Source organism: Hyperolius riggenbachi, chromosome 3 (genome assembly GCF_040937935.1).
Source record: "Hyperolius riggenbachi isolate aHypRig1 chromosome 3, aHypRig1.pri, whole genome shotgun sequence".
Taxonomy (NCBI): Eukaryota; Metazoa; Chordata; class Amphibia; order Anura; family Hyperoliidae; genus Hyperolius; species Hyperolius riggenbachi.
The window spans coordinates 308,722,009-308,745,641 of NC_090648.1; the positions used below are offsets into that span (position 1 = coordinate 308,722,009).

At 46.2% G+C, this 23,633-nt stretch overlaps 1 protein-coding gene across 1 annotated transcript in view; it reads right to left on the reverse strand.

Moving 5' to 3' along the window:
* Positions 1–23,633, reverse strand: part of TRHDE (thyrotropin releasing hormone degrading enzyme) — a 909,658-nt gene that overhangs the window by 211,297 nt on the left and 674,728 nt on the right. Inside the window, exons 8-9 of the mRNA XM_068272747.1 lie at positions 13,950–14,015; positions 12,069–12,256 (exon numbers count right to left, since the gene is read on the reverse strand). Coding sequence (XP_068128848.1) covers positions 12,069–12,256; positions 13,950–14,015 — 254 coding nt within the window. The remainder of the gene's footprint in view (positions 1–12,068; positions 12,257–13,949; positions 14,016–23,633) is intronic.

The following is a 23,633-nucleotide window of genomic DNA, read 5'->3' on the forward strand; positions in this document are numbered from 1 at the left end:
TATTTTTTGACGTAATAGCTGGTGGCAGAGTGGCAGCAGAATGTAATTCTGTGTACCCTGGCAGTGGGAAACACAGACCGACAGCAGCAGCAGCAGGAGGAATGGAGGAGTAATGTGAGCAGCTATTGTTTGACGTAATAGCTGGTGGCAGAGTGGCAGCAGAATGTAATTCTGTGTACCCTGGCAGTGGGAAACACAGACAGACAGCAGCAGCAGCAGGAGGAATGGAGGAGTAGTGTGAGTGTGGCAGCAGGCAGGCAGCGTGACATAATAGCCCTGGTACCTAGCGGGTGATACCAGGGCTGTAAATAAACACAACAGGAGGTCCCAGACAGTGGTCGTGCAGCCCACATCGTGTCCAATACACAACTGGGACAACACAGTTTTCAACCCGGGCACCTCAGAAAAATTAAACCTTTTTTTTTTTTATGGTTTTGTAGTTTTGGTTTTACAACCAATTACACAGATATAGCTATTTTTTGACGTAATAGCTGGTGGCAGAGTGGCAGCAGAATGTAATTCTGTGTACCCTGGCAGTGGGAAACACAGACAGACAGCAGCAGCAGCAGGAGGAATGGAGGAGTAGTGTGAGTGTGGCAGCAGGCAGGCAGCGTGACATAATAGCCCTGGTACCTAGCGGGTGATACCAGGGCTGTAAATAAACACAACAGGAGGTCCCAGACAGTGGTCGTGCAGCCCACATCGTGTCCAATACACAACTGGGACAACACAGTTTTCAACCCGGGCACCTCAGAAAAATTGAACCTTTTTTTTTTTTATGGTTTTGTAGTTTTGGTTTTACAACCAATTACACAGATATAGCTATTTTTTGACGTAATAGCTGGTGGCAGAGTGGCAGCAGAATGTAAATCTGTGTACCCTGGCAGTGGGAAACACAGACAGACAGCAGAAGGGCAGTACACAGCAGCCCACTGTAGTTGTAAAATGTGTGGCTGCAGGCGACGTAATAGTCAAAGTGAACCAGGCTGGCTTAGTGAGCAGGAGCCAGGAGGTGGTAAAGGGTGGTAAGGCACATTAACGATGGTTCTAAGTTCCGGCAGCCAGTTCATGTCCCCCTCTCGCCGACAACAGGGGCCAGGAACTCGCCTTCCACCCACGCCTGGTTCATCTTGAGAAACGTCAGTCTGTCCACAGACTTGTGAGACAGACGTGAACGTTTCTCGGTGACCACGCCACCAGCTGCGCTGAAGCAGCGCTCGGACAGCACGCTGGAAGGGGGGCAGGACAGCACTTCCAGGGCGTACTGCGCCAGCTCGCTCCAGATCTCCAGGCGCTTGACCCAATACTCCATGGGATCAACAGGGGCATCGCTGTCAAGCCCGCTGTAGGACCCCATGTAGTCAGCCACCATGCGGGTCAGGCGCTGGCTGTGACCGGAGGAGGATGCTGCTGCATGCACCTCCTCTCTAGTCACTGCTGCCGGAGCCTCTACAGTCCTGTAGAGCTCGTGGCTGAGAGACAGCAGGTCTGTGGGGCGCTTGCTGCTGGATGCAGGCACCTGCTGCTGCCTCTGTGCTGGCTGGACAGTGGGGGTGGAAGGCTGGGGGAAGGCTTCCTCCAAGCGCTCAACAAGGGCCTGCTGCAAGCTCCTTATTTGTTGCGCTGGGTCTCCTCCTGCAGGCGGCAGGAACTGGCTCAACTTCCCCTTGAGGCGCGGGTCCAACATCATGCTGATCCAGATGTCCTCCCTCTGTTTCATCTGGATCACCCTGGGGTCCCTGCGCAGGCACGTCAGCATGTGCGCTGCCATTGGGAAGAGGCGGGCCACGTCTGCTGGCACATCAACGGCAGTGCTGTCCTCCTCATCCTCCTCCTCTGCCGCCTCCTCCTCTCTCCACCCCCGCACCAACTCAGCTGCGCTGTGCTGATCCCCCTCATCAGCAGCAAGGTCAGGGACCTCCACCAAGTCCTCCTCCTCCTCCCCCTCAGAGGTGGACTGTGCAGCTGCTTGCCGCTCCTGCTGGTCCAAGGCTGCCGCTCCCTGTTCCAGCAAAGCATCGAGGGCCCTGTTCAGCAGACAAACCAGGGGCACCCACTCGCAGACCATAGCATGGTCCCTGCTCACCATGTTAGTGGCCTGCAGAAAGGGAGCCAGCACTAAGCACACCTCCTGCATGTGCCTTCAGTCATCATCGGGGACGATGGACGGGATGTTGCTGGTCTTGTCCCTTCTCTGAGCGGCGGAAACAGTGGCCTGGGCAAGGTACTGGTTGACAGCGTGCTTCTGTTCAACCAGACGCTCCAACATCGCCAGGGTGGAGTTCCAGCGAGTCGGAACGTCAAGGATCAGCCGATGGCGTGGCAGCTCCAGCTCCTTTTGCATGTCTTCCAGGCTCGCACAGGCTGCAGCCGAGCGCCGGAAGTGACGCACAACGTTCCTTGCCATTTCCAGCAGTTCGCCCATCCCCTGGTAGGTGCGCAAGAACTTCTGCACCACCAGGTTCAGCACGTGGGCAAGACAGGGGATGTGGGTCAGGTTTCCCCTGTCTATTGCGGCAACCAGATTGGCCCCATTGTCGGCCACCACCTCTCCGACTCTGAGGCCTCTGGGGGTCAGCCAAATCCTCTCCTGCTCCTGGAGTTTGGCCAACACATGGGTTGCCGTCAGCTTGGTCTTCCCAAGGCTGACCAAGTGCAGCAGCGCTTGGCAGTGGCGGGCCTTCACGCTGCTGCTGAGGCGGGGGGTTTGGCCAGGTGTGCCGGAGGATGGCAGAGGATCGGAGGAACCTGCTGCAGTTCCCCCGACCCTGCGGGGTGGCACCACCCACTGTGTTGCTGCTGCTGCTGTGCCCGCTGCTGCTCTCCCATCCTCACCCCCTTCCACCAAGCTGACCCAGTGGACAGTGAAGGACAGGTAGCGGCCTGTCCCGAAGCGGCTGCTCCAGGAGTCCATGGTGACGTGGACCCTTTCACCAACCGCGTGCTCCAGCCCTCGCTCCACATTGGCCATCACAAAGCGGTGCAGTGCAGGAATGGCCTTGCGGGCGAAGAAGTGTCTGCTGGGGAGCTGCCAGTCTGGGGCTGCGCAAGCAAGCAGCGCACGAATGTCGCTCCCCTCCTGCACGAGCGTGTACGGCAGGAGTTGGGAGCACATGGCCCGTGCCAGCAAGCCGTTCAGCTGCCGCACGCGACGGCTGCTGGGAGGCAGAGCCCTAACCACCCCCTGGAAGGACTCGCTCAAAAGGCTCTGGCGTGGCCTTTTGCTGGCACGGGAATCAGCAGACACAGCAGAGGAGGCCACTGAGGACTGGCTGCCAGAACAGGCCTCAGTGTCGGCGGCAGGAGTTGCAGAGGGGGGAGGAGCAGTGCGTTTCCGCACTCCTGCTGGTGCTGCTGGAGGAGCAGGAGGGCGGGTGGCTGCTGTTGCTGCTGCTGCTGCTGCTGAAGGCTGTGCAGTGATGGGTGTGGTGCCACTGCCAGCACCAGATGCCTTCAGCCTCTGGAACTCCTCATGCTGGTGGAAATGTTTCGCAGCAAGGTGGTTGATGAGCGAGCTGGTGCTGAACTTTAAGGGGTCTGCACCTCTGCTCAACTTCCGCTGACAGTGGTTGCAAGTGGCGTACTTGCTGTACACTGTGGGCATGGTGAAAAAGCGCCAGATTGGTGACAAAAACAACCCCCTACGGCATGGAACCGCTGCTGCCTGTCTCCCTGTGGTGGTTGGGGGGGGGGGCTTGGGTGCGGCTGGTGGTGGTACTGGCAGATGCTGCTGCTGCTGCTGAGTCTGAGACACCAGCAGGCTGTGGGACCTGCCTACTGCTGCCAATGCTTGCAATGATGTGCCTCCTTGCAAGGCCCACAAGCGCATCCTCCTCCTCCTCCTCAGAGCTGCTGATGACGACATCCCCTGGAGCTGGTGGCACCCAGTCTCTGTCTGTCACCGTGTCATCATCATCCTCCCCCTCCTGAAACATGTCCTACTGGGATGATGACCCCCCAAACTCCTCTCCTGATGCATGGATGGGCTGCTTGACTGTCACCACAGTCTTGCTGTCCAATCCCTCATCCCCCAAAGTGCCCATCAGCATCTCCTCCTCCAAATCGCCAACAACAGCAGACAATTGACTCATCATGCCTGGGGTCAAAAGAGTGCTGAGTGACAGGTCGGCGACTGACGGTGAACTGGCCTCCTCCCCAGGCCCTGCTGGGCGGCTGCTGCGAACAGGGGTGATGGTGGTGGTGGTGGAGGCCTCGGATGCAGAGCTGATGGCGGGCTGCTCATCCTCCGTCATCAGTTGCACCACAGTGTCTGCATCCTTTTCCTCAATGGGACGTTTCCGACCCGGCTGGAGGAAAATCGGAGCAGGTGCTACACGCTGCTGCTGTGTCTCTGCAGCGTGAGTTGCAGATGCTCCTGCTGGGCGGCGCCCAATGCGTCCACAGCCAGTGGCTATAGGAGGAATGTTAGCCACTGACGCTGCTGCTGCTGCTGCTGCTGCTGCGGAACTGTGCATGGTGGCGCGGCCGCGCCCGCGGCTTGCCACAATGCTGCTCCCTCTCCTCCTGATTCCCTTGCTGCCCTTCCCCTTGCCCAAACCGCGCTGGCTGCCACTTCCAGACATCTTCGATGTTTTGGGCGTAAACACAAAAGTTTTTTAAAAGGGCGGGTGAAAAGTGGGGTACTTTAATGGAGTGGGTTGGTGGGCGAGGTGACTGAGTGAGTGTCTAGTACAGTAAGTAAGTAGTAACAGAGTCAGTAAGTACAACTAGAAGTTACAATAATCAGTAGTAATAATCACAAGGAAATAGAGTGTGTGTACACAGACAGTGAGTGAGTGCACGCACACGCAGGAGCTAGCCTATGAACAGTGACTGAGTGTCCCTACTAGTACAGTAAGTAGTAACAGTAAGTACAACCAGAAATTACAATAAACAAACAGTAATCAGAAGGAAATAGAGTGTGTGTACAGTACACAGACAGTGAGTGCACGCACACGCAGGAGCTAGTAGCCTATGAACAGTGACAGTGAGTGTCCTAGTACAGTTACAGTATATAACTATTCAGAAGGAAATAGAGTGTGTGTACAGTACACAGACAGTGAGTGCACGCACACGCAGGAGCTAGTAGCCGATGAACAGTGACAGTGAGTGTCCTAGTACAGTTACAGTATATAACTATTCAGAAGGAAATAGAGTGTGTGTACACTACAGTACACAGACGGTGAGTGCACGCACACGCAGGAGCTAGTAGCCTATGAACAGTGTCAGTGAGTGAGTGTCCTAGTACAGTTACAGTATATAACTATTCAGAAGGAAATAGAGTGTGTGTACAGTACACAGACAGTGAGTGCACGCACACGCAGGAGCTAGTAGCCGATGAACAGTGACAGTGAGTGTCCTAGTACAGTTACAGTATATAACTATTCAGAAGGAAATAGAGTGTGTGTACAGTACACAGACAGTGGGTGCACGCACACGCAGGAGCTAGTAGCCTATGAACAGTGACAGTGAGTGTCCTAGTACAGTTACAGTATATAACTATTCAGAAGGAAATAGAGTGTGTGTACACTACAGTACACAGACAGTGAGTGCACGCACACGCAGGAGCTAGTAGCCTATGAACAGTGTCAGTGAGTGAGTGTCCTAGTACAGTTACAGTATATAACTATTCAGAAGGAAACAGAGTGTGTGTACAGTACACAGACAGTGAGTGCATGCACACGCAGGAGCTAGTAGCCTATGAACAGTGACAGTGAGTGTCCTAGTACAGTTACAGTATATAACTATTCAGAAGGAAATAGAGTGTGTGTACAGTACACAGACAGTGAGTGCACGCACACGCAGGAGCTAGTAGCCTATGAACAGTGTCAGTGAGTGAGTGTCCTAGTACAGTTACAGTATATAACTATTCAGAAGGAAATAGAGTGTGTGTACAGTACACAGACAGTGAGTGCACGCACACGCAGGAGCTAGTAGCCTATGAACAGTGACAGTGAGTGTCCTAGTACAGTTACAGTATATAACTATTCAGAAGGAAATAGAGTGTGTGTACAGTACACAGACAGTGGGTGCACGCACACGCAGGAGCTAGTAGCCTATGAACAGTGACAGTGAGTGTCCTAGTACAGTTACAGTATATAACTATTCAGAAGGAAATAGAGTGTGTGTACAGTACACAGACAGTGAGTGCACGCACACGCAGGAGCTAGTAGCCTATGAACAGTGACTGAGTGAGTGTCCTAGTACAGTTACAGTATATAACTACAATACAAAATACAATCAATCAGTACTAAAGGACAGCAGAAATACTGGTATAGATGAGAAATAAACAGAGGACAGGAGAGAACAGCTGTCCACACAGGCAAGGCCCTGAGGCCTAAAGCTGTAAGCCTGCAGCAGCTGTCTGAGTCTCTCTCTATGTAACACAAAAGCTACTAACTAAAATACAATGTCTATCTAACTAACAACAATATAGGTGTATATAGGAGGTGTATGTGAGCAAAAACGCTAGGTAAATGACCACAATAAAGCTCTTGCTAAGCCAACGCACAAAGGAGCAGATCTCTCTCTGTGCAAAGTCGGGGAAGGACGGAGAAACGGAACATGGCGGCCGCTATTTATAGGGTAGGGGCTGGCCAGGGTCCCCCTCAGTGATTGGCTGCCGTCAGAGGGCCTGGGAGCCCTCTGATTGGCTCTAAGGACATCAATCTGGGCTATGACGCTATTCGAGCTCGGTATTCGAGCTCGAATAGCGCTGTTAGCTCGAATAGCGCGAATAGTGAATGGGCTATTCGAGTTCACTCGAATAGCCCATTCTAATAGCTCCAGCTATTCGGAGCTCGAATACCGAGCTCGAATAGCTGAAAAAGAGCTCGAATATTCGAGCTACTCGAATATTCGAGCTCTGCTGAGCACCACTGCTCTGCATAGGGAAGGAGGGAGACACTCTAGGGGGGAAATGAGTTGCCTTTCCATGATCAGGTGCCTGTAGGCATGAGCCTACAGTGCCTTATGGTAAATCCAGCCCTGTTGCTTCCACTACTAAAGGCTCGGCATTTTAACCAAAAGCACATTATTTGTAAAGTAAGACTCACTTTTGTAAGTATACTTTATTGTGCCAGAGTTTAGTTAGTCTTTGACATTTTAAAAACATCATCCTACTGTGGAAGGGGTTGTGGGGTGACTAACAATCTCTGCCCTAGTGGTGAGCATGAAATTCTCCTAACAAGCTCATTAACTTTAGGGTTAGTACAGGCAAGCTAGTCTCTGAATACTTAAAGTTAACTTGTTACATTAATAACTGAAAATTAGAGATGGCCCGAACCTCCAATTTTCGGTTCGCGAACTTCCGCAAAAGTTCAGTTCGTATGAACTTTCGCAAACCGCAATAGACTTCAATGGGGAGACGAACTTTAAAAACTAGAAACACTTATGCTGGCCACAAAAGTGATGGAAAAGATGTTTCAGTGGATCTAACATCTGAGTTTTTGCATGGATGAGTGGGATAGACGCCAAAAGTCCTGGGGAAAAATCTGGATTTGACGCAAAGCAGCGTTTTAAGGGCAGAAATCACATTCAATGCTAAATTGCAGGCCTAAAGTGCTTTAAAACATCTTGCATGTGTATACATCAATCAGGGAGTGTAATTAGAGTACTGCTTTACACTGACACACCAAATTCACTGTGTAATGCGCCGCAAACAGCTGTTTGTGTAGTGACTGCCGTTCTGGACTGGTGCGCACCACGGCGAGAGTGCAGGCCGTGGCGGTTTTCAAGTCCATATGTTCGCCGGGCTGTGGTAGCTCAATGATAGAACAACAGTGATTGCCCAGCTGATCAAATTTGGTCTGTCCACAATGAAGCAACGACCTTATTATCTTGGGTGTGCCCCCCAAGACACTCATATAGCCATCGATCATTGCTTCAATGTGATACGCAAGCCCCATTCGCCGCGGCAAGGTAATGATCATGAAGGGGAATTGGCACATGTACATGCCTTTTGTTTTGTTGTTGTAGCTGCAGTGCAGCCAGAAAAATTAGGCAGGCATGTACACGCAACAGAAAAATTATTATAGCGGCCTTAAAAATTCAGGAATCCACCAGGAGTCCTGGACCCTGTTGGTGGTGGCAGAGAAGGCAGTCAACCAGCCTACGGGCAGAGATGCTGTGTGGGGAGTGACTTACGTCTTGGGGCAGGCAGTCACATAGTGTGCAGGCAGAGATGCTGTGTGTGGGGACTTACTTAGTCTTTGGGCAGGCCTGAGCGTGCTTTGCAGACCAGGCACCTGTGGTCAGATGGACCCTTGACCCAATGCTGTGTGCCAGAGATGTCACCACTCGCCTTTTTTGAGAAAAAATTGCGGCCTGGTATATTCCACTGTGGTGTGGGGCTTTGCTTTTGTGTGCTGCTTTTCCTCAGGTGGTCATCCCATTGCAGTTTGTGCTTTGTAATCTGTGCCTTCGTAAGGTAGTTGTCCCTAAGCTGAGAAAGATGAGGTGTTCTGTGTTAAATAGTCAACTACGTCCTGACAATATTGGGGGTTGATGGCATGTGCCTTCTTCTGAACACTGTACTTTGGTCGAGGGCCGCACAAAATCACCACAGCGCGACCTCAAACAGACATGCCTGGTGGCCTGCCTCTGCCTTTTGTTTTGTCCATATTGGGGGGGATGAAGTGAAAGGTGTGCACTGACTTGACTAATACAATGTGCAGTCACACGGGTGCAGTTAACAGGTATGCACGGAGTGGTATATCACACTGCGTGCACTCACGTAGATAGGTGGGTGCACTGAACACAACAGGTAGGTATATGCAGTGATGGGTATTACAATGTGCACCTGGCACATTAGTAATTATACCACCAATGGGCCAAAGGCCAGCTGTGACTGACTGACAGGGCTGTATATAAAACAAGTGGGCCACACACACACACACACACACAAAAATAGATCACAAGAACAAGATTAGCTCTCAAAAGAGCTGTTAAGCTGTGCTTTTTTAGCAATAAGAATCAGCAAGGAGCAAGCTAAGAAGCCTACAAGAGCCTAAATAAGCTTTCCCTATAGGTCTCTGCACAGCAGCTTTCCCTTCTCTAATTACTGCAGGCACACGAGTGAGTGAAAAGCCTGACGCTGCCTGTCTTTTATAAGGGGGAGGGGGGCTCCAGGAAGGAGTGTAGCCTGATTGGCTACAATGTGCCTGCTGACTGTGATGTAGAGGGTCAAAGTTGACCCTAATGATGCACTATGGGGGCGAATCGAACTTCCGGAAAAGTTTGTGTTTGCTCGCAAACGCGAACCACCCAAGTTCACCGGGAACCGTTAACCGGTGAACCATTCGGGCCATCTCTAAGGAACATATGGATACTTACTTCAGCAGAGAGAAGCCTCTGGATCCTAAAGAGGCTACTCCTTCCTCGTACTTCAGCCCGTTCTAGCGCTGGCACCCCCTAACAGTGGCCTCCCTGTGCTATGTGCACTAGCATCATCCAGCTTGGGCTCCACTGGAAATAGCCAAGCCTGATCAGTGTCTGTGCTACTGCGCTACTGTGCAGGCAGCTCACACCTGCACAGTAGCACAGACCCAATCTGGGCCAGCTTTATCCAAAGAAAGCTGAGTGTGATGGTGCAAGTGCATCTGCAGGAGCTGTGGAAAGCTCTTTTTCAGCTGGCCCAAGCCCTGTAACAGACCTGCAGAGGAGGATGAGGGAAGACTATTTAGGATCTAGAGGCTTCACCCTTCCAAGTTACGTACCCCCTAGTGGCACTTTCTTTGCTACAGGTACACTTTATTACAGTGACTAGTTAAATTATAGGAATGTAGGTGGCGCCTAAAAAAAATAAAACCATTAAACAGGTTAGAATGTGTGTCCCATTTGTTGTAACCCATCAGGGCCTTTGTCATTTTTTGATTGAAGATTAACCTTACAATCGCCATCCACTCCATAGCTTGCCCATTGACAAACTGACACCAACTTATGGCTGCTAGAACTCAGAAAATGCCAAAATGCTGATACAACAACTTTTTCAGATCATTCAAAAGGCTAGCTTACACTGTACTTGCCAATAATGTGTCTTTATAGCTTAATACTACTTCTCAGCTTATTAGCTGTGTAAACTGTATTGTTTACATCAGTTATGCAGCTATACTAGTTATAAATTGATATGATCAGCAAAATGCATCTGTGTAGTTGTGTCATTAAGTAGTTGTGTATCATCATCCACGATTTTAGATGGTAGAATTATCTCATGTGAATTGACTGAGTGGTTTCCATAGTGACTGAGCTAATTTTTTCCTACAGGCACTATTTCTAAACTCTCTTTAGTATCTTTATCAGGTGGTATTTATCACCCCAAGGATATCCGGCCTATGCTATAGCACTCATAAAAATATGAATTAATTTATCAATTTTTTTAAAATATAACAATGATAAGAATTTGCTGTATTTGATGTATACATACTGCTGTATTTAAAGGGGCACTACAGCGAAAAACTAAGATTTAAAATATGTGCAAACATATACAAATAAGAAGTACATTTTTTCCAGAGTAGAATGAGACATAAATTACTTTTCTCCTATAATGCTGTCACTTACAGTAGGCAGTAGAAATTTGACAGAAGTGACAGGTTTTGGACTAGTCCATCTCTTCATAGGGGATGGTCAGCAAGGCTTTTATTCTTTATAAAGATATTCCCGAAAAAGGATTTAAACTATGATGCTGGCCAGCTTCCCTTCTCTTGGCAGCTGGACAGAGCAACTGCCATTCACTAAGTGCTTTTGAAAATTAATATTTCCCTGAGAATCCCCTATGAAGAGATGGACTAGTCCAAAACCTGTCACTTCTGTCATATTTCTACTACCTACTGTAAGTGACTGCCACATAGGAGAAAAGTAATGTATGGCTCATTTTACTCTGGAAAAAATGTACTACTTATTTGTATATGTTTGCACATATTTTACATTTTACAGTTTTTCGCTGTAGTGCCTCTTTAGGAAGGAATACACAGTTTATGCTTTTATTGCTTATCTTATGAAATGTAAATCGTCACTTTAAAGGATGAGTTTTACTAAATTTATTAGACCCAGACCCCAGGTGAACAGGTGTTCCTTGGATGTTAAATGGCCATTGTGATGGTCTGCTTAGAGCCTTGGCATCCCCCACCCCATGACTCACCTGGCATTTGCATTGTACTAAATGTTTGTTTGCACCTCCTGCATCTGCACCACTGTAAAAAGCTTTTGGAAATAAAGCCAAACAATTGGACAGTGCCCGACTTCCTTCCTTTGCGTGGATTACTTATAATCTATTGCCCAGAGTTGAATTTTATTTATGCATCTGTATAGGGGTTTTGCAGATTCCTTATAGATTCATTATGTGGGATGCTAAAGCGCCAAGGCATCAAAGCCACCCAGTTTGGCCACGCCCCATATATGGTTACAATTTGGTTCAACTTCACATATTGCATAACTTATTTAGAGCATATAGTGTTAGATTTTCCCCCAATAACGCATACATTATATATATATATAAACAACTGAAAATATGTCATATTCTAGGTGTGTCCAAACTTTTGGTCTGATATACATATATACACATATATATACACACATACTGTATATACATATATACACACACACACACACACCATCGTTATGCTGAGGAACCTCCCATGCATGTATCTGGGAACATACTGGTGTGAGCATAGAGATGAGCTTCTCATGACTGGAGTGACTGGACAGAATGGATTATTTCATACTGGGCATTGGGGGGGGGGGGGGGGGGCTTAAACTACCAGTGCAGATTCATAACAATTTCCCAGTATTATTATTTTACTTTATTTTTTTAGTCACTTGGAATGGGATCTAATGCACTGCCTTTTTAGCAATGCTTTCTATATTCTGATTTTATATAGAGTTGAAACACCCAACAGCATACAAAATCCAGAACAGGGGCCATCAATATATCAATATTCTTGCTGCACCCCGAGTATAACAGTCTATAGGACAGACCATAGGACATACTGCTGCCTGGGATTAGGTAAAGAAATTAAATAATAAAAAAACATACAAATCATAGTTATGCCCTAGATACTAAGATACTATACCTTTTATTTCTTATCTCAGGGTCTCTTGTATTCATATCTACATTATATAAGAAGTGCTCCTGAGTGATTGTAATTCGGTCTTCTACGGTTTCATTTCTTATTATTGTTATCACAGGATATCCCATTTGAAGTGTCCATTGGTCCATTACTTCTTGGATGTTAACAGATTTGCCTTCATTTTTCAGCACCTTTAAAAAGAAGCTGCATCGTTTATTGCAGGTATAACTATCTTCAAATCACTTTTTCAGCTTTAGTTGTTTATGAATAGGTCACACTGTGGCAAACATTAGGCTTTTTTAAAGTGAAACTCAATTTGTGAGCAAATGCAATCTGCTATAAGTTAGCGGTGTTCAGCCAAATAATTGTATCAAAGTTTACATCAAATCCTCATCTGTATGTTTTTTTAATATGCTAGTATGTTTGCTAAGGCTACGTCTGCAGTGGAAGCTGTGTTTTGTCCCCTTTAAAAACAGATATGCAATGCAACAGAACGCACGTTATGCAACCGTTAAGTTGCATACAGTAAAGCATACAAGCAATGAAAAGCATGTTTCACTGCCTCTTTCAATGCACTCATTTAATTTAGTAATGTACTGCATGCAGTGTGTTGGAATACTATAGTACGTTGGATCTCAACGCACCACATGCACTCTAAATGTTACTTAAACTTACATTGCAGTGTGACTTTCTCCATTAACCACTTAAGGACCGTGGGCTTACGGCCGCTAGTGACCAGGCTATTTTTTTTACTAAGTAGGCCACTGCAGCTTTAAGACCTCACTGCAGGGCCATACAACTCTGCACACAAGTGATTCCCACCAACAGAGCTTTCTGTTGGTGGGCTATGATCGCTGGTGCAGTTTGTTTTTTTATTATACATTTCTTTTTTTTTTTTAAATAAATGTTCCTATTTTTTTTCCACCCTCCCTCCTTCCCCCCCACCAGCCAATGACAGTGATAGGCTGTCATAGGCTTCAGCCTATGAAAGCAGATCGCTCCTGAGACTCATAGGTCATAGATCGCAGCGCTGTACCATGTAAATAGATGGCGTTTCACCAACAGTCTCCTACGACAGAATGGAGTTCCGTCATTCAAGCGGAGATGCCCTACAATATCCAACCCCCAGGACTTCATGCCAATTGGCGTTAAGCGGTCCTGGGGCTGCCACTGCGTCCACGCTATTTGGCGTGGAGCGGTTGGCAACAACTTAAGATGCACTTGTAAAGTTGCACTGCAATGCACCACTGTAAACACAGCCAGTGGAAGTAACTTCTAGTCACAGCTTATTGGTTGATATTTTGTTATAAGAAATGCATTACTCTAGACGTCTATTACTGTTAATACCTTCTATTGCTGGAAGTGATTGTAATTTTGTCCATGGCTTATGTTGACATCTGGCAATTTAAACACTGTTTTTTGTATAATATATTTGGAAAACGTCGCTAACACGTCAAGTGTCATTTTGTCTACAATAATCTATTCTAGTTGGTGTCCAAGTCTAAAGAACCAAGACTTTCACAAGTAAAGCTGTAAATAACAAAAATGGCATGTGAATATGTTTTCTATATTTCATTTCATTTAATCTAGTTTTACTTAAGTTTGCATTATATGCAAAGGAATGTTTTCCTCAATTCACCATATTAGCCCATAATGCAGACATCTGTGTGACTGAACCAAGCACCCAGCGCATGATATCATATAAAAATAGCAAGTGAACAGGTTTTTCTTTTTGCTGGAAATGATATAGAAGACTTCACATGCATCCTAAATAGAGCTCTCTACCAAAGGGTGTTTATAGGTTAGCCGAAAGAATGAAGCATTTAACACTACAATTAAACTTTTTAATGTTTTGCATTTGCAAAGGAAAATATTGAAATGTACCTTTGAAAGTGTATTCCACAGATCTCTTCTTGCAGCATTGCCATACTTATGAGTTGTTAAGTACTCCTACAAATAATAAAAAAAGTGTTTTGAGTATACTGAAGTACTACTGTAGCACAATACTATCATTATCAAAAACAATAATGCTCTTTAATGAACCTCATAAATAATAAGTCCTGCACAAAATAGCAAATACCATATATACTCAACTATAAGTCTAGAAATTTAGGTCTGAAGCATTAAAAAATAAATAAATAAAGGGGTCGACTTATACATCAGTCACGAGCAACACTGAGTAATGTGTGTACTATTCGTGACATTTCCATATGCCGCAATTTACCCAGTGGTAAGTGACACTTTCTTGATAAAAGAAATGCAAGAAAGCACAGGTCTGAATATCCTGGCTACAACAATTGACAAAGAAAGTGGCTGGGGAAGGGGGGGGGGGGGGTGTGGGGGGGCGAGGCGAGAGAAATACTGGGCTGCAGAAAGGGGAGTGAATAACTGCTGCACTTGGGGGACTGGAGTTTTTGGCTGCACTTAAAGAGGCTGGAGGGGTAAATGGCTGCAATACTATATGCAGTCAAGTTATTAACCTGTTCTGGTCCCCAAGTGCCATTAATTTTGCTGGATAGACGTATACTTGAGTCAATAAAAAATTCAAGTTTAAGAGGATCAAATATTGGACTTGACTTATACATAAGGTTGACTTGTATTCGAGGATATATGGGTAGGTCATAATATATGTAAATTTTTAAACAATTTGCAATTAGGTTTCCTTAGTTTTGTACATTTTGTCTAAAGGGTCCCATTTTATAACTCTCTGTTGTACAATGGTATTTTTCTTTAAAACAAAAAGAACCCCACTGTATGTTATAACTGTCACTATGTGGGTTTTCCTGAGCCCCAGTAAGTCCACATAGTCAGATGAGAATGTTATTATGACTTGGCTACTGACCCATTGATAGCTACCTGACTTCAGTATTGTTACAGAGTACAGTTAATAACATAACTATTAATCCAGAAGGAATTGTTGTAAATGCAATGCAGAGAGAGGCTTTGCATCTGGTGGGAGTGGCATGGCTAGGCTTTCAAGCCAGGTTCTTGCAGACAATAATTCCCCAATGCTCAGCAGAGCCTTGTTTGCAGCCTGGACTCCTTTTGTGTACTTAAAGGGAACCTTAACTGTGAGCTGTTTTTGTAAATGAAATTATTCCCTTGCTACTCACAATTAGCTCTGTATCATCATTCAATTTTCGCCGCTCTGCTCTTCCCCGTTCACCCTTGGCGGCACAGTTTCGTTTCTGTGACGTCAGCAACATGGCGGCAATGGGGAGATATTACTTCCGGGGCAGCGTGGTGGCCAGGCTTACTTTGACGTCAGTGTGCACACCCTCACTGTCAGAATCTGCTGCTGCGTACGAGCACGCAGATTGAGCGTCTATCACCCGCTATGACAAATGTTGTCCTATATGTCACTGCAGGTATGGAACAACACTGCCACACTAATTGCAGTATATCTCCCACGAGAAGCTGAGGGGAGTATGTGACATCTACAAACAGCGTGACGAGCGTGAATCAAGCAGATTCACGCGCACGCTATGATTCTCAATGCGCCTGCTCGCAAGGTGGCCTACTGCGCAGGTGCGAAGAAGAGACGGGCGCTAGGACCATGCGAGGGAGGCAGATCAGACAGTACTTCCGGACAAAGTACTGTGCGACTGATCAGTCATCCCAAAAAGACGTGGCACACTACAGGGCTCAGAGGAACTATTGAAAACAGCAGACAGAGAGGTAAGTGTCTGCTGTACAACCTAGATTGACTGCAGTAGTTGTTTTTAATGTAAGTGTGGGTTAAGGTTCCCTTTAAACATGGCCATCAGTAACCAAAGGTCAAGGAGAAGACAGGGAGGTCACATGTTCTGAAAAAGATGAGAATCCCATTTTGTTCAGCAAAAGGTGTAGTGTCAGTAACTAGTAAGACATCTCAAGCCAGTTGACAGGTTAACACCTGCCACTAAATACCAGCCAATCACTACTGGGACTGAAGCCCTTGATGGCTAAAATGTTTCGAAGCTGCATGGTTAATGATGACATAAGTGCTTGCCAAGGCTGCCCACTTGTCATGTATGTCCACAAATTACATGGAGTCCACAAAGTACATGGACCATGCTCCTCTGAAATAAAAAGGAAACTTGAGTGATGGAGCTCAATTTTAAGAAAATGGAAGTACCAACCCCACTTCCCTCAGCTCCTACCCACTGCTGCTATCAGGGAAAGATTTCTGGTTAGAACATCCACCACGATAGGTTTATCATTGATGACACATTAAAGGGACACTGTAGGGGGGTCGGGGGAAAATGAGTTGAAGTTACCCGGGGCTTCTAATGGTCCCCCACAGACATCCTGTGCCCGCGCAGCCACTCCCCAATGCTCCGGCCCCGCCTCTGGTTCACTTCTGGAATTTCAGACTTTAAAGTCTGAAAACCACTGCGCCTGCGTTGCAGTGTCCTCACTCCCGCTGATGGCACCAGAAGCATACTGTGTAGGCCCAGTATGGTCTGTGCCTGCGCCGTGCACTCCTGGTGACATCAGCAGGAGTGAGGACAGGGCAACGCAGGCGCAGTGGTTTTCAGACTTTAAAGTCTGAAATTCCAGAAGTGAGCCGGAGGCGGGGCCGGAGCATCGGTGAATGGCTGCACGGGCACAGGATGTCTGCGGGGGACCATTAGAAGCCCTGGGTAACTTCAACTCATTTTCCCCTGACCCCCCTACAGTATCCCTTTAAAGGGACACTTAAGTCAAACAAAAAAAATGAGTTTTACTCACCTGGGGCTTCCAATAGCCCCCTGAAGCTCTCCGGTGCCCTCGCCGTCTCCCTCCGATGCTCCTGGCCCCGCCGGCAGCCACTTCCTGTTTCGGTGACAGGAGCTGACAGGCTGGGGACGCGAGTGATTCTTCGCGTTCCTGACCACAATAGCGCTATCTATGCTGCCATAGCATATATCATATACCATATACCAGCATAGAGGGTGCTAATGTGTCTGGGAACGCGAAGAATCACTCGCGTCCCCAGCCTGTCAGCTCCTGTCACCGAAACAGGAAGTGGCTGCCGGCGGGGCCAGGAGGATCGGAGGGAGACGGCGAGGGCAGCGGAGAGCTTCAGGGGGCTATTGGAAGCCCTAGGTGAGTAAAACTCATTTTTTTTGTTTGACTTAAGTGTTCCTTTAAGCATCATTGCATAATCCTAAAGAAAGCAAGATCCTCATAAAGACCACACCACACAACGTATCAACAAAAAATATATTAATGAGCTTTATTGAATATCAGGTTACAAAAGAATAAAAATAAAAACAATTAAAACCAAGATGTCCAGGTTGCTTTTTTGCATCCAATCCATGTAGATATTATGTGCAGGTATATTTCCTTTATGGGATATTGATGATTAATTCCATCGATTCACTCTCAGTTGGGACACGGCGAAATACATCTTTATGAATGATTTCCTATTGTACATTTTATTATAGTTGTACTACTCTTTTCTGACCATTAGATGGCTCCATCTGCCTGTTTATATCTGTCTCTATATTAAATGGCATTTGAACTGCATAACTGTAACATATTTGTTTATGTGTGCATTCCATCTGCGTTTATTGCACACTTTTACATAAAAGTTTTTATCCATTGAGAGCTGCCAGATCCCCTTTCTGGTCCTCTTCTTTTCCTTCATGCATGTGTGTTAGCGTATTCACGCTTTATCCCGCTTTGTTTGGTTACCATGACGGCGCCCCCACCTGACCTTCTGACGTCAACCAAGGGACAGAGCGCTGCGCTCCAAGTGATCGCGGCGCCCTTCCTTGTGTACGTGGCCACGTACACTGACACAGACGGTCCACCCCCTTCCTGTGACATACTTCCTATATAAGAAAGGGATGCGCCAGCGTCCATTATGCCCTGCTGAATCCGCTGAGAGTGGCGAATCGCGAAGGCAGAGTCCGGGTGCTCACTGCCTCCCTCTCCTCTTGCTGTTATGTGGTGAGTTCTTTTCACATCTTCTCCTTTGGGTGCTTTTCATTCCGGTTTGTAATCGCATTGCAGAATTCACGTTGGCTTACCTCTCCTTCTGGGGGTTCCTCCTATTTCATACTTGCACTTTATTTTGCACTACCTCATACTGTTTTAATGCACTTTTTGCCATTCATGCACTTTGGTTTATGTATGTGTATATGCATATACATATATATTTTTACACATTTTTGCTGCTAAGTACTGGTCACTTTACTCACCCCATACCCTATTGTATGCTATATTTACAATTAAATATTTATATATGTTGTGAGTAGAGGTAGGATTGGGCATTGTTATTGATATGTATATCTAGATCCATTAATTATATGTGTGCAACCTGGGCATCTTGGTTTTAATTGTTTTTGTTTTTATCCTTGTGTAACCTGATATTCAATAAAGCTCATTGGTATATTTTTCATTGATACGTTGTGTGGTGCGGTCTTTATGAGGATCTTGCTTTCTTTTGGAATATGCTTAGTGTTATTGATCACCTTTCTGCACAAACATTGCTACATCTAGTTAATTTATGTTAATTGTGTGTACTGGTGCTGCCCATTTTTGTAGTATAACATTAAGCATCATTGGTCTAAGTAAGACAATTACACAAGGTGCTAAGGTGCTGTTCCCCATATTTACATGTTGAATTGAAGAGTGCAAATATACTAGAAGGTAGATAATTTTTTTTATTATTTACAGCCCTTCTAGCTGGAATATTACATGGAGCTTAACATCTTCTACAGACCTCAATGGGAAATACCATATTTTCTTAAGGATTCACGTTGAACACATCACATTACCCATATTACCACCACCAGCCACACACCAGGCAAAGCAATCTTCTACAGGAATATACCTGAATCAATTTGGTCCAAACATGTTTGATCTCAGATTATCTCCTTTTGCACAACAATACAGCCTTCAGTGGCTGTCGTGTGCATTTTGATTTGGCACAGCCATTCCTATGTATGTCACTGCTGCATTCTTTTGTGCAGTAACCGTTTCAGTAGCCACAGACAGCTGTTGTTCAAATATTCTGTTTGCAGAGGCAGAATTATAAAACTGCAAGTTCCTTACAGTTATGGTCTATTTTCCTGGTTTGTGTCCAGCAATACCTCTGAGTATTATGTTCTAATATAGCACACAATAACCCGTTTGCTCCTACATTTTTTAAGACAAGAAATTGAGAATTGGGACAGGAACAACCTGCCACTGGGTACCGTGGCAATCAGAAGCGCTATTCACTTGAATAAAGTAACTGTTCATCTCTTTAAAATCTTCAGTTCTACCTGTTATTTGAGGAGAAATGTTTTTTGGACCATTGGATTTCATTGTGTGCTGGTACTTTTTAAAATGCCACGCCAATTGGCATGGAGCAGACGGCAAGTAGTTAAAGTTTTTCATATATATTTTTCTTTTTCTTATACATGATATCTGAATATTCTGTCACAGCTTGTAAGGCTCAAAGATTGGCTAAACAGGGATATTTTTCAGTTATAAGCGCTTGTGAGAGAACGCGGAAAAGCCGCCGTGTGTGCTACTGAGGAGGCGGCTGATTCCGCGTCCAATACGGTGGTTTGCACGCAGAAGCGTGTGTCTGGTAGCCGGGCAGAACGCAGAAAAGCCGCCGCATGCAACAACAGTAAGGCGGTTGGTCTCACGTCCAGCGCGGCGGTTTGCACGCGGCAGCGTGTGTCTGGTGTGGCTGAGTCTGTTAGTGCACACAGGCTTAGGAATACACGCACGCTGAGAGGCAGAATTCTTATACTGGGCAGAGAAAGTCAGCTGATCACGCCGATCAGCTGACTCCAGAGCAGGATACTATTGGTTGATCAATTAGGGGTGGTGCTGGAGAGCACAACTCCATATATAGTTACTGCTGGCCAGTTGCGGGTTGTCTGCCGTTGCGAACACTACGTGGAAGCACTCAGACCTTAGTCAGATCCAACAGTGTGTTTGAACCAGGTGGACCTGGGAATTCACACTGAGCCAGATTACTTGAACAGTTATTCTGTTTATGCTTAAGCTAGTTCCAGGGTGTAGAGACCAAGGACCTCACACCCAGATTAGGGAACTGTATTATCATTTGTATTATACTCCAGACTAGATCCAGGGTTCTGAGACCACGGACCTCGCACCCAGACTAGGGAACTGTATTATCCTTTGTGTTATATATTAGACTAGTTCCATGGTGCTGAGACCACGGACCTCGCACCCGAGACTAGGGAACTTGTGCGATCATTTTGTTATACATCAGACTAGTTCCAGGGTGGAGAGACCACGGACCTCACACCCAGACTAGGCATTGTTTGATATCTGTTATGACTTATTGCTTTCCTGACTACTCCTCTGTCCTCTGATTCGGTACCTCGCATATCTGATACTCCGTTGCCAGACCCTGCTTGCCTTGGATACCGAATCAGCCTTCTGTCTTTGTACTTTATCTGTCTGTGTGTAACCGACCAGGCGTGTCCAACCTCGAGAGCTATCTCTCCCCTTAAGAGATAGTCTCCAGATCAGAGAGTGACATCCACCTTCAGGTGTCACTCACTCTCTGGCCCTTCCTGTCTGCAGCCTGACTCCACCCCTTGGAGAGTTTCAGGCTGCTGTAAGGTTCCTGTGCTCTCCAAGCAGTGTTCCTTTACTGCCTAATATCACCTGCCCAGCAGGTGCATTACTCAAAGTACTACTGTTACACCAAACACTTACATACCCTTAGGTGTCCAGAGGTTAGTAATATATCTGTATTATCGGTGATTCTGCAGACTATCAATAATCAGGTATATATCTGCATTCTTGGTGATACTGCAGATCACCAATAATCAGATTCTCTCTGCGTGCTGACACCAATCGTTACAGCGCTGTACACAGACATCACAACAAGCTTAAAAAAATCTTAAGACTCACAAATATAATACTGCACAAATAAAAAGGAGTAAGAAAAAAATGACTGTTTTATTCTATCATCTACTTTTAAAACTAAGGACACGTGGAATAACATGGGACATTGATTTGTCTTGCTGCAATTGTAATAGTGTCTGACCCTTCTCGCTAACAACCTGGGGCTGATTTGCAGGAGCTAGTGTCTCTAGAGAGTGGAAACACTTAAAAAAACAATTCAGTCTTTGCAGCAGTAGTTTAGTACCTTGACAAAGGGCAAACTAGCTGGCCATCACAGAAAACAACATGTATTGTATCTATGTGAGAGGAGTTACATGTAGGCTCCCAAAGCACTAAATAGAATCAAATCCTGTTAGCACATTATTCCCTAGGACAATTTAGGTCCCTGCGGCACAGAAAACAAAGATTTCATTTAATTAAGATGATGCAGCAGGCTGCAACTATATATATATTTCTACACTTTCACTGTAATCCTTTATCTATTATTTAGATCTGTCCATGTAACCTAATTAAATGCTTTAAATACATAAAACTTAACCAAACAAAAATAATACAACAATATTAATATACAATAATAATTTATAATATATAATAATATACAGATAACAATAAGCACAGTAAACAATTTGCACTTTTTTATGAAATCACAATTTTTTAGTATTCAGGCTATGTGCCTACAAAAATGTTTAAATAATCAGTCTGGCAGTTCCAATTATACTGTAGATTTCAATGGACACATGAGAACTGGGCCATGATAAAGAATGATGTTAGCTGTGTTAAATGTTCATTATAAAATAGAGCATTTCTGAAGAAATATACACATTTAGTATGTCAGTCAGTTGCTGACTAGAAATCGCTAGAGCCATTCACCAGCAAACAGTTCCTGGTGAAGACGACTGCTTGCACTTTCTACATGTGCAAACTATATGTGCCATTCACGACCACCCTATTCTTTCCCATAGTGCCAATTTTGACCCTTTACCCTGAAGTCATGTGGGACAAAATGGCCAATCTTACCTGATTACCATTTGGGCCACTCCCCACCATAAAAAGCACGATCCCAGCGGCCTGACACACAGTGTGTTTCTCTGACACACAGTGTTGGGGCTAAGGTCCATCTGACCACAGGCCCTGGTCTTCAAAACACAGGCAGGGGACTTCCATTTCCGGCGCCCGCAAGGTGGATGTGAGCGATTAGAGCTCCGACAGGCCGCTCTCCACAAAGGGCGCGTTAACGGCAATCAGCCCACCGACGAACCCGCAAACGGTCGCGGTGACTCAGGTGACTCTCCCAATACCATCCCCTACTCGAATTGAGTGCTATCTTACGCGCTCGGAGACAAAAACTCGCGGAGGCCAGGGGAGACAGTCATCCAAGATGGCGGGTGGGCAGGCAGGCAAAAAATCTGTGAAGGCAGCCGGGGACACAGACTCTCAGTCACAGTAACAATCCTCAGAAGCGGACTCGGGGGATGAGTTTGTGGGGGACACTGAGCAGAACACACACATCCAAATCAACTACAGAAGGCTGGCAGAGGAAGTAGGCAGAGCTCTGATGCCTGAGCTGCAGGCTACAATTCAGGATACAATTAAGAAGTCCCTTCAGGGCATAAAGCAAGAGCTGCAGCAACATGCCAAACAAATGAGGGAAACCGAACAGCGGGTAAGCAACTGGGAAGATGACCTTGCTAAGGCTAAAGATCAGATTGACTCTCTCACTAAAGATAATGCTATTTCACATGCCAGAATTGAGGACCTTGAAAACAGATCTCAGCGTAATAATATTCGCCTGGTGGGCCTATCAGAGGATGTTACAGAATTGATGCATATCTGTTCTACGGAAATACCAGCTGCTCTGGGCATAGATTCCCCACTAAAGTCGAGAGAGCACACAGAGTGGGCCAACTGAAAGCAAAAAGAAATCGCGCACTCCCCAGAATGATTATGATATGCTATCTGGACTTTGCAGATAAGGCAAGGTTGATGAAGGCCTATCGCACACAAGATCATACTATGGAACTCCACAACTCCACGATAAGGCTCTTCAACGACTACTCAGCAGAAGTGTCCAAGCGAAGACAAACATACGCACCAGTTTGCAATACACTGGCAAGCAGAGGCTTTAAGTTTATGCTCCTCTACCCTGCGACTCTTCGCGTTACAGATGCCGATGGAAACCAAGCCTCATTCTTTTCACCTAAAGATGCCCAGACGTTCCTCCAAAGTGCCTCAAGTCCTGCAAGATCCTCATCCTCTCCAGTTTCACGTCAGGTGTCCCCTCCTCATTCTCCCGGGGATGAAGGAGACTGACTGAGTATGTAGCACCCTTAATTTGATATATTACAAGTGCCTCAATTCACATTACAGGCCTAGCGGAGTGGTTATGACTAGTGTTGGGCGAACAGTGTTCGCCACTGTTCGGGTTCTGCAGAACATCACCCTGTTTGGGTAATGTTCGAGTTCGGCCGAACACCTGATGGTGTTCGGCCAAACTGTTCGGCCATATGGCCGAACTAAGAGCGCATGGCCGAACGTTACCCGAACGTTCGGCTAGCGATGTGATTGGCCGAACGGGTCATGTGGTTCGGACCCGAACGCGCTCTGATTGGCCAAACGGGTCACGTGGTTCGGGTAAATAAATACCCGATCCACGTCATTTCTCCGCCATTTGTCTGTGGGTTTAGCTTTGGGTAGGCAGGCAGGGTAGTTCTCTCTCCA